The 12,066-nt window shown below is 40.0% G+C and overlaps 2 protein-coding genes across 3 annotated transcripts in view; one reads left to right on the top strand and one right to left on the bottom strand.

Moving 5' to 3' along the window:
* Positions 1-3,472, bottom strand: part of RPAP2 (RNA polymerase II associated protein 2) — a 60,649-nt gene extending 57,177 nt beyond the window's left edge. The window contains exons 1-3 of one of the 2 annotated variants that reach the window (XM_075182377.1): positions 3,321-3,470; positions 1,421-1,466; positions 976-1,090 (exon numbers count right to left, since the gene is read on the bottom strand). In XM_075182377.1, coding sequence (XP_075038478.1) covers positions 976-1,090; positions 1,421-1,466; positions 3,321-3,375 — 216 coding nt within the window. In that variant the 5' untranslated portion in view covers positions 3,376-3,470. Of the gene's footprint in view, positions 1-975; positions 1,091-1,420; positions 1,467-3,320 lie in introns of both variants that reach the window. The other variant, XM_075182378.1, reaches the window with a different exon arrangement.
* Positions 3,473-3,708: 236 nt separating this feature from the next.
* Positions 3,709-12,066, top strand: part of GLMN (glomulin, FKBP associated protein) — a 32,410-nt gene continuing 24,052 nt past the window's right edge. The window contains exons 1-4 of the mRNA XM_075182380.1: positions 3,709-4,019; positions 7,158-7,209; positions 7,613-7,691; positions 8,540-8,665. Coding sequence (XP_075038481.1) covers positions 7,653-7,691; positions 8,540-8,665 — 165 coding nt within the window. The 5' untranslated portion in view covers positions 3,709-4,019; positions 7,158-7,209; positions 7,613-7,652. The remainder of the gene's footprint in view (positions 4,020-7,157; positions 7,210-7,612; positions 7,692-8,539; positions 8,666-12,066) is intronic.

Here is a 12,066-nt window from a genome sequence, read left to right on the forward strand (position 1 = left end):
TTAGGCGCCACAAGGTATCCGCAGCGCCGTACATGGTACAAACAGTAGACTATACAGGGTAGAACAATACAGAACAATAAACACAAAGTACCAGAACTTCAGAAACTCCATGCAGGCAAATACTGTAAAGACGGAGCGGAAGAACAGGTATGGAGACAGGAGGGGAGAGGGGCCCTGCTCATACGAGCTTACATCCTAAGGGAGGGTAGACAAAATCAGGCACAAGAGGGAGCCCAGTGAAGCAAATGGGAGAGTAAAAAGAAGCCAGGGGAGAAACAGAAGGGTGAGAGGTTAGGTGGATGGTTGGTAGGCCTTAAGGAACAGGTGAGTTTTAAGAGCCCGCTTGAAGGAGCACAGATTGGGTGAGAGACGGATGGAGCGAGGGAGGTCGTTCCAGTGAAGGGGGGCAGCTCGGGAGAAGTCTTGTACTCTAGAGTGGGAAGAGGTAATCAGAGTGGAGGAGAGGCGGCGATGATTGGCTGACCGCAGGGAGCGGGCGGGAGTGTGAATGGAGAGGAGGTTAGAGATATAAGGGGCAGTAGACTGGGAGAGAGCCTTGTAAGTGGTGGTGAGGAGTTTGAAAAGGATTCTGTAGGGGAAGGGGAGCCATTAGGGGTCAGCAGGTTAGATATCATACAATTCAAACAGGCAAAGTGGACCTATTTCATATAGGGCGAGCGGAAGTCTTATTTTTTGAGTATACTTCCCTATGATCACAAAAGTTTATGGAGGAAAAAATAAATTCTTACTTATTCATGAAACAAACATGCAGACGGAGCATTTTATGATGAGACAAACATCACGATTGAGAGCCAGTTTTGTGTGGCGTGTATTCAGGCAGGACCTGCCTAGTCTACTGCGCTTCATGTGTTACTGGATTATGCCATTCATCTCATCAAAAGATGCCAAAAGTGCAAGAATACTTTCATATTCAGTTCCATGAAACACACGTAGCAGTCGTTTCTGGAGACTTACGCAGTCCACAAGGAAATCCTCTGTGATATTGCTTTCAAGGAGACGTTCAACAATTTGGTGAGCTCTTTTTTCAGTTTCGACCTTTCGTCTAATAGCTCTCTCCAAGGCAGCTCTCCTGTGGAGTTTCAAGACATACATATACCGTTTTGTAGACATATTCTGATTCCATGACATACAGCAGAGCTGGCCAGTTGGCAACATGCGGCCTTCAGAGGCTTCTGCTATTTTATATAAGTTCAAGTATTAGTATTCAATCTACTGGGGAAAAATCTAGGCTCATCCAGGGTGACAGCTCAGATGTTTAATAGCAAGGTTCCAATAAAGACATTTTATTGCTTGTGATAAGCTAATGTAATGTTGCTGCAATGGATGCAGCCAATGAGAAACTGGAAAATTCTACAGTCACAGTCAATGTATAAAACTGCACATAATTAGTATACTTTACCTCTTTGCTGCATCTTCGCTGTTCAAATCGCTGATCTGCACATTATCTAGTACAATAAATATATAAGATGATTAGCGAACATGTGGCAAGGAGAATTTCTGTAGTTAGCCAAATGCTTCCCAGGGATGCCCAAAGTCACAGGGAACATGTAATTAGCGGAGTTTGTGAACCTAGAAACTGCTATATGGGCATGCAACCTCTTTAAATGGGGAAATGTGCCTATAGCAACCAATAGGATTCTAGCTGTCATTTTGCAGAATGTACTAAATAAATGATAACTAGAATCTGATTGGTTGCTATAGGCAACATCTCCACTTTTTCAAACCCACAGTTTAGTTAACATACCCACCATGTGTTCTATTTTTAAAGGACAAATTCCCCCCCCCCCCCCCCCCCCCAACTCTGTTGATCTAAATTCCTTTACCTCTCTTGCCTGATGAATTAGATGAGCACTTAAAAGTCAGAAGAGAATTACATTTAAAGCTAGGTCCAAACTTGTAACAGTGATCCCAAATGCAAAAGGAACACAGAAGCCTCCTGACATACTGGAACGAATGAGATGAATTCGACAACATAAAAGAATGGTAGCAATCCATATTGCAGATAAATAGTGATTTAGTCTATACTACTGTGTGACAGATATACATTACAGTGGATGTGGGATGCTCCTCCCTGTCCGTACCTGTGCTGCTCTTAAGAATAAAGCTCTGTTTATCTGCAACACCAGGTGCTGCTATTCTATCTTTGGTGATCAGCCTGGATTACATCCAGCTTTGAATGCTCTCCTTTTTCTTATATATCAATTTTAGTTAAATACCAAGGGCTAGATTTACTAAGCTGCGGGTTTGAAAAAGTGGGGATGTTGCCTATGGCAACCTATCAGATTCTAGCTTTCATTTATTTAGTACCTTCTACAAAATGACAGCTAGAATCTGATTGGTTGCTATAGGCAACATCCCCACTTTTTCAAACCCGCAGCTTAGTAAATCTAGCCCCAAGTGTGATGTTAACTTGCAATGTGTGTAGTAACAAAGCTTCTATACTTTCACATTGACAGCACAGCAGTGGCATTGAACTGTAACATGACATCTACAACCAAAATTCAACTTTATAATAAAATGTATATATAATGAAACCTATTACTTTATTATGAGGAAACACATTTCAAGGTTTCATTGGTTTCATATTTACACAACAGATTAAAATGGATCTTGGTGGTTGTTTAATATATTGCAGGTGACAAGTTAGGGCTTGTATACATGGGTGTTACAACGCTAGTTAAAGCATAGGTAATTTGCATTCATTTTACCAGTGTTCAGATTGCATTTATGAACCCATTCCAAAGCATCTCTGCAGCATAGTCTACTGTGTACTTTGATGGGCACTAAATGAGCATGGGCACTAAATGAGCATTGCCACAGAACTCCATTACATTTTTACATTGTGTTTAATGATTCTGAACAATGCAGCTTACATCTAAATTGATGCAAAGCAGAGTAAAGGAACAATAGAGAGAAAGTTTGTGTGCAGTTCCATTCTGCTTAAATTCCAACTCCCAGTTCCACTTCCATAGTATGTTTAAGAGTGATCCTGTCACCAAGAGGGTGCATCATCCAGAGCACAGGACTGAGAAGTGGTACTGACACTAATAAACTGTCAAGAACCAAAAATTCTAGGGACAAAACCTGGGAATATCACTGGAAACGAGGGACAATTGGTAAACGTGACTACACCAAGATAATATGCCAGAATACTTCAATAGTACATACAGATTGTATCAGAACATCACATTTTCCCAGGGTATACTAATCACAACGTCATGCAACGAGGACAGTCAATATACAACCATACTGCATGATAAGGAAAACATACAGATAACTATGTACGTATCATGACTTACTTGGACTCTTTTTAACAGACTTTCGTGATTTACCCGTGTTCCTCCTCTCCGCCATAACTTTCACACTGGGTCTAATTACTAAGAGTTCCGGGTTGTGCGTTGCAAGCCTCGGACAGCTTAATTCTAGGCTCCAAGTCTCGAGCAACGTATCTCTGACTACCAAGCGTCGGTCGGCTGTCTCTGCGTTCCAAGCCTCAGTCAGGCTAGTTCTGCGCTGCAAGTCTCAGACACTAGAGTTCTGCGTTCCAAACCTAAGACAGCTTAGTTCTGCGTTCCATTGCTCAAGCGGCCTAGTTCTGCGTTCCAAGCCTCAGTCAGGCTGTCTCTGCGTTCCAAGCCTCAGTCATGCTAGTTCTGAGCTACAAAGTTCTGCGTTCCATTCCAAACCTAAGACAGCTTAGTTCTGCGTTCCATTGCTCAAGCGGCCTAGTTCTGCGTTCCAAGCCTCCCCTGTACATGGCAGCAGAGAGTGAGATTTGGAGCTCTATGTGCCATCCATGTTTTGCTAATCTGCATGTCAGCTCCGTACAGTCTTTAGTATAGTATATGGCTGTTGAATGGAATCTGTAATAAGTAAATTAGTCGTTTATTTAATACAGCCGAAGTAGTAACGAAAAGAACCAGACTACTGCTGCCTCAGAACCTCTTGACTTCATTTACTGTTTCTTGAATTGTCAAGCCGGTTCATCAACAGGAAAGGTAAACCATAGATGCTCTCCTCTTCTTTTTCATGTAGCTGATGTTTCACATTGTAAATGGTTCTGTTTGTTGTATTTACTAAAAATCATATAATCTTAAATTCTTAAACACATTTTTAGTTTAAATATTATGACATAAACCAGGTGTAGAAAACAACTCTCCAGCGGTTGCTAATACTATATACTGGGACAAAACTTGTGAGCCACATACTGCCTACTTGTAGAGTAAAACATAATGTGGGAGTTTAATGAAACTGGTTGCAAATAAAAAATATTGTTTTATTAATAGCAAACAATGAGCTATTTGTTTATTTTCTTTTAAATGTACTGTAAAAATAACTGAAGTTGATTGGTTGTCATGGACCTAGGTTACTTGATCTTGATCCATAAATCTGAGGATTTATATCTACGCGCTTGTCACAGCAGCAGTTTTATGACATGCCTTTCTTTTTTTTTTAAACTCTGTGAAGGCCGCATTCTTTGGAAAATTTGCATTGTATCACTATCACTTAATATACCCCAGCAGAGGTTTTAGGCAATTGCCAATAACTAACATATTATTGCCCACAGTCAGCATGTATGCTTGCAATGACAAGCATGTTATGTTCTGCAAAAGGAAAGGTTATTTGAATAAGAAGAGATCCTGAGAACTAACGGCTATTCAGTACACTGTAAAAAGAGAAATAGCACTATGCAGTTGTCCTTATACTATATTATACTATAAGGACCAATTGTATTATAATCCTTCCATACACCCAACAAGTGATTGAGACCACATATTTTAGAACACAAGGATGAATGTGTCACAAGAATATATGTATAACAGAAAAATATTTAAAATAACTTGAATATATGCAGATTTTATTTTAATTGTATGTATACAATATAGCAATAAGTCACTTTAATAGTCAAATATACTCCTATACAGTTTTATTATCTATCATTATTTTAACTTTGCCATGTGGCAAAAAATGAATAATGTGACTTCAGTGTGCAAAGGTATTTCAGTACCAAAGAGGTTGAAAACCACTGGGTAAGATTGCCAGCTTTCACTTATTCTATGAAATTAATATAGTAATACAGCAGGTATTCTGTTTATATAGGGGGGAATTTAATTAGCCATAAAGGGGGGAATTCAATTCCCCCGAAGTACCGCCGGGTTAAAACTATTACCGTTATTATGGTAGTTTTAACCCGGCTTTCTTGCTCGCAGCTCAGGGAGCTACGAGCAAAAAGCCGGCGTTAGAACTACCGTAATAACGGTAATTACGTGCACTATTACTGTAATAACGGTAATAATGCGCAGGTCGTGTTACTTTTAACAGTAACGCGGCCAATTGAATATGCCCCAAAGTGTCTCCATAACGTCCCTGAGACATTTTGTGGCGGAGATTTGACAAAAATATCTGTTCATTGGAAAATTAGTGGAGATTTCTACTGTAATTGCCGGGAATGAGCGTAGTATGATGTCCGCGCGCCACATCGCTGGCTATTGAATTCCCCCCCCCCCCCCCCTATAGAATAATGATCTTTTTTTCTTTTATGTTTAAATCTTTATTTTGCATGGTCATTAGAGGATACAAGCCAAACAACAGTGGCATAGATATATAAAAGGTTGAAGGATATAAATCACACTTGGTAAACATCACATGGTATTGGGGTTCAGTTCAATATAATAATAGTGTGTATGATGGGATCAGAAGTTGAGGTAGCAGGCATCGACTGGTGTGACCAATTTTATAAATATGAACATTCTGCAGTAGTATTACATTAAGCAGAAATAGCATACTTGCCAACATTTATTTTTCTTTTTCCGGGAGATGCCAGCTGGGACGTGGGCGTGCAGGGGGCGGGGCGGTGAAATCACGTCATTTTGGCCCCGCCCCCGTGACAGAATGACGCAAATCGCGTCATTTTACAGCGGGGGCGGAGCTAAACGCCGCGATTCCGGGTGAATCGCGGCGTTTAAACTGAATTTTTCCCACGTCCTATCAGGGAGATTGCCACACTCGTCCGGGAGACTCTCGCAAAATGCGGGAGTCTCCCGGACAATCCGGGAGAGTTGGCAAGTATGAGAAATAGGAATAAGGGGGGTGGAGGAGTGCAGGAATTTGGAAGGGTAAGGAAGGGGAATAACCTTATGGGTGTCCTTAGGGTTAGGTAGTGCGGAAATATTGGAGGGTGCTTGGGTGGGAGCATAGTGGTGGAGGTGTTATCATTGTGCACGGGGCCCCAGGGAGGGCCGGGGGTTAGCTATGAGACGTGTGGAAGGACGTTGTTCTGCAAATAGCCAGGGTGCCCAAACTTGATTATAAACATAACCTGCTACCTCCATGATAGAGATTATCTCCTCCATGGTAGCAACATGCCATACATGTTTTTTAAGTGCGGTGGGGGGTAGTATTTTTCAAATTCAATAATGATCTATTTTAATATAACATTGATGATAGGAATCTTCTGGGGTTTTTTTTTAATTAGATAAAACAGTTTGTAATGTTTTGTTTTAAAGCAGGATGGTTTTAAATCTTAAAATTTAAGTATTTTACATGTTGCATACTGGAGTAATTATATCATACAGTTTGTTTTAAAATTTTGACAAAACCTTTTGGTATACAAACATCCATCTTTACATGTTTCAGAAACTACGCATCCTTAGATTTCCTGCAGAATATTTTTAACAATAGTTAGTTATGTCACAAAAGATGTTGGCAGAAATATGAACAGGCAGCAGCATATTCTAGAGGGTATCTGACTGACTGAGCATGCTGGGACATGTAGTTTTACTGCAGCTCAGGAGCCATAGGTTTCTTAAGCCTACTACAGAGTGTAACAAAGTCAGAAGCAAATCCACAATAGTAGAAAGTGCAGAATACCAGGGGGTAAATGTATCAAGCTGAGAGTTTCCGGCAGATTTGAAAAGTGAGGATGTGGCCTATAGCAACCAATCAGATTCTAGCTATTATTTATTTAGTACATTCTGCAAAATGAAAGCCAAATTCTGATTGGTTGCTATAAGCAACATCTCCACTTTTTCAAACCAGGCGGATACTCTCAGCTTGATATAGTTACAAACATATTGTCTGTCTTTTTACTTTTCGAAAGCATAAAGCTATTAAGAATTGTCTTTCTTCTTTTCTAGACAGAAATGGTTACTGTGTATATATGACCTATGCAGAAGAGTACCTGGATTGGTGAGTATTGCTGTTGTATATGTAGATTTGTATAGTTATCTCAGAATCGTCAATGTTGCTAGTCCCATTTAATTTTTAAAATCTTTAGAATTTTATTCTAGTCAAATGTACACTATATAGTGTAAATGTATGTTTAAACCGAGTTTTAAAGTTTTATTACTTGCTAAGCTATACTCACTTGCTAGGGAGAGTATGAAGGAAAATGTGCGGTTAATCGGCTGTAGAATTTAGTACATGCAGCTTGTTAGTAAGAAAATCTAAACTAATGTGTTTGTATAGAACAGACATACATTGTCCCCTTTACATAGTGTTCTCAATGGCACTGTATCTGTGTGATAAGAAAACATATATTTTGTCAGTTGTTACTCTAAACCCTCACCCCTTTTTTTGGGCGATTGAACAGATTACCTTGGTGCTCTTGGTACCAACCTCTTGTGAGTGAAATGGCAGCAGCAGATCTTCAAGTCTTAATTCAAAACTTTGTAAGTTGTACTTTTCTTCATTCTAAAATATTTACTGTACCTCAAATAATTTACTTTGGGACATATTTTTAAGATAACCTGTCACTTTGTTTTACTGACTGTTTACTTATTTAACAGAAACCCAAAGCAGGTCTGCCCAGCTAATGGGATGGCCAGGGAGTAAGCACATAATACAGCGCTCCTTGAGCTGCTGTCAGTATAAACTATGCTCTCTCCAGGCCAGCGTCCGCCTTACCCCTCTGTTATCCTCCCGTGAGGTATGAAGGAAGCGCATGGGGTGTGCTTAGTTAAATATCTTCTTCTGAATGAACAGGGTAATAGTAGAACGTTTTGTTTGGTGCTCAAGACATAGTACACAAGGCACTATTTAATACACAAATAAAAAACTAATGTAGAACTGCACCTGGTGGCAGATGTTCTTTCACGATTGGTTTGTTATACAGTGGGGGACATACAAAAAGTCAGTGGAAGTAAAATCCTACAATTAAATGGAAATTATTTGTGAAAAATGATGCTGGAAATTTTTTTTATTTTTTTTAAAAGACAGACAAGGAATATGTTCAGTAGGACTTAATGCAGAATTTCTCAACCTTTTTGCATTACATATACCAACTCCATTACATATTTAAATGGACATTCTTACATTTTTGTATATTTAATTGATTACGAACACATGAAATAGATGTTATTTTTAGTTTAATCTAACAGACTGAAATACCTCCTAAATCTGTGTGCTGCGCCCCTGGAGATATATACATACTGCAGATTGAGAAGCCCTAATGTAATTAATGCCACAGCATTTAAAGAAATTTGCCATTGCTTAAGCTTATTTTATGGATTTTTTTCAGCAAAAACTTTCAGAAGATGATTTTAAAGAAGAGGACACCAATGTGTTCCTGGTGACTTGTCAGAAGTGCTTGGAGGAGGAACAACAGGCAGTGTTGCTTGACATAATCCAAGATGAAAAAAACCAGGTCAGATATAATAAGATTATTGAAATCCCAACATATTGTAATCCAGGGCTGTTCCTGTCCTAATGTTTTCAGTGTTGCTGCGGTTACCTACGTCCTCTTTTTTTCTTCTTAATCGTATGTAAAGAAAGGGGGAAAAAAGTACTCCTACTCAGGGCTGCCAAGAGAAATTTCGGGCCTTGGTACAGCAAATTTCTTGATTCTCCTTCCACAGCCATTGAAGGGGGTGGGGCCACACCAGGGGGTAAATGTATCAAGCTGAGAGTTTTCTGGCAAGTTTGAAAAACCAATCAGATTCTAGCTATCATTTGTTTAGTACAGTCTACAAAATGACAGCTAGAATCTGATTGGTTGCTATAGGCAACATCTCCATTTTTCAAACTCACCGGAAAACTCTCAGCTTGATACATTTACCCACAGGTTGGTGACATCTCCCACAATGCAGGTAGGCAGGGCCAGGCCCTGGTACTTTGTACCTGCCCCCCCCTACCCTTGGAGCCCTTTCTTCTACATTCCATCTGTCTCCAGTGTTGCGCTCCTTCTGATGTCAAACTAGGAAGTACTGGCAGTGGTGACATGAGGAGAAAGAGGACCAGACTCGCCCCACTTTCCAGTGCCACCCCCAGGGTAGGGCTGGCAGATTTTAGCCTGGGGGGCAAGACTCGACTCTGAGCCTATTAGGAACATTTTAAAGGAAAAAAATGCAATTGACCCAGCCCAAGATAGCCCACTATGGGACTGGCCCAAGGGGCAGATCCCCCCCAGCCCAGCCTGCCCCTGGCCACCCCTACATTCTGTTCAGGAATGCCTCTATTATAACACTTCAAAACTTAACTTGTACCTTTGTTTGGAGACATTTGTAAAGCTGAATGTACCATTTATGCTTATAACGTTTTGAAAAAAATAATAATAATAGTTTACGCCAATGCCCCTTACAATTGCATAATAATCAGGAATAGTATAAGCCCCTCTTCTTTAATTTTATAATGGGATATCATTTTTTAAAATAAACACTCACATGTAAATCATTTTTAAAATGGTTGCTATTATAATGATTGTGTTCTTATATTATTTGTGGTATGTCAAAAATTTTCTGACCTGTGGATGTTTTACAACTTCCTTTCTTAAATAACCAGTCACAATAGAGATCTTCAGGGTTATAGGCAATATATAACTTTTTAATTTCTGGTGGGAAAAAAAACCTTTTTATAAACCACAGTTGAAGTTTTGAGACATGTGGGCTGTGATGAAAAGATTATAAATGTATTAATCATTTTTAAATGATGCATCAAATAGAAAACCATAGCACTGTTGTTATAAGGGACACTAGGGTGTCCAGCTGTCCTGTTTTCAGTCTGCTTTTTTGGGTTGTCTGTCAGGGTTTCAGGAGTCCTGGCAATGAACACAGCACTCGCTTGCCTCTCAGCAGAATTTGTCATGTACCAGTTGTCTTGAATGGGCTGCTGAACCTGCCAGTCTACACAGAGCCAGAACCAAGCAGGTTCATCCAATCTGAGATGAAAACGGATAGGATTTACCTCAGGGAGGAGCGCACTGCGCTCCTCGGTGCGTGTGAGCCTTGCTGCAGCACTCTAACTAGAATTTGGCGCTGCATTGTATTGTAGTTGCTAATATAGGGACTTTGTGGGCTTTTCATTGTACTGTGTTCACCAGAATATGGGATTGTTTTGTACTGTACTCTGGGGAACTGAATAGGGCATTGCATTTTACCATTGCACCAGATTATGGGCTCTATGTTATACTGCAGTCACAAGATTACTGGCTCTGTACAGTAATTAATATTTTGGTAAACTGTGCCCGTTAAGATCTTTTTGCTGTATTGTGCAGTATGGAATTTAGGAGCCAGACAGAAATATCTAGGGGCCAGCAGGGTTTTTTTTTTTATGGAGCCAGGGTATATGTACACTAATTGACATTAATAGAAATGACTCTCAAAAGCTAGATGCAAGCAGTAATATTTTAGGCACATTGGTATTGATACATCCAGGTATTTGTATTCACTTTTATAGTGCAATAAATATGTGCTTTTTAACCATATCACATATTTCAACAATATTTACCTATTTAGCAGCTGAGATATGAAATAACTGTTGTGTTTATTCTTGAGTAAATATGTCCCCGATGTTCTTTCACCCCTCTGAACAATGTGTTGCACCATCATGGATCATATCTGAAAATAGCAATTTTGTGGTTTAGTGATTCTTTGAGTATATTCCTTTTGCCATAGCATGGGAACACTAATCTAAACCTTATTTGCCAAGGTGATGCACTTGCCTGATTTTGGCCTCTAACAGAAGGTGGAAACCCTAAGCAACGGGACACATGCACAATTCTAATTTTAGCTCGTAATTTCTTTCAAGTGATTTCAAAATAACATTGCTGTGCCAGATCTACACTCACATACTTAACCTTTAAGACATAATAATGGTTGGGCCCATATTCCAATGCCTCAGTGATGTTCCTATTAAAATGATCATTTTATGCAGGAGGTGCCCGTTAAGATTGTTCTTTCAAAACTTAACTTGTACTTTTGTTTGGAGACCTTAAATCGATTTAGGTCTTTGGTTTGTTTCTATGTATCGAGTACCTGACGCTGCAGCATTTTGTGGCATCTCATAATAAACGATGATGGATGTTTCAAGTTTTTCCTCCGACCCCCCCCCCCCCCCAAAAAAAAAACCACCCCCCGCGAGAGCTGCACCGTTTCTTCAGCACTGTCCTATACAGCAGCCGCGGCGCTGTCTAAGAAGCGTCCGCGGCGGTGCTGTATACACTACAGCACCGCCGTGGACACTTCTTTGACAGCGCCGCGGCTGCTGTATAGGACAGTGCAGCTATAGCGGCCACTTAGTTAGCGCAGGGGGGGGGGTTCTGGAGACTCAGAAACCCCCCCTGCGTGCGCCACTGGATACCTCCATAGTGCACTGGTATAGTATAATGGAGAGAACAACAGTTTGTTTTTGTTTTGTTTTTTATATTTTCATTTGCTTTTCATTCAATGTATACCCTTATTACCATATAAGGAAGGTGAGCAGAGGAACAGGTGCAGGTTCCTAAACCATCCGCAGATACAGATTACAGAATACAGCAGACAACTAATGATGATCGTGTGTTAGGAAACAATGTGTACTATTGAAAGTAGAATTAAATATGTATTGCTGAAAGCTAATCCTTTCTCAGACCCTACAAACATGTACCGATATCTGGGTCATGTTATAATATTTAAAACCATACCAGCTATGCATTATACATTTTATCCAACAGATAATTCCAATATGAATTTTCTCTTTATTTTCACCATAATTTGAGACATGAGGGAATGGGCTTAGCTGTAATCCTGTGCCACAGACATATGTGCAGATCTGCAGGGCTGTTCTTTAGCT

Source organism: Mixophyes fleayi, chromosome 8, assembly GCF_038048845.1.
Source record: "Mixophyes fleayi isolate aMixFle1 chromosome 8, aMixFle1.hap1, whole genome shotgun sequence".
Classification (NCBI taxonomy): Eukaryota; Metazoa; Chordata; class Amphibia; order Anura; family Limnodynastidae; genus Mixophyes; species Mixophyes fleayi.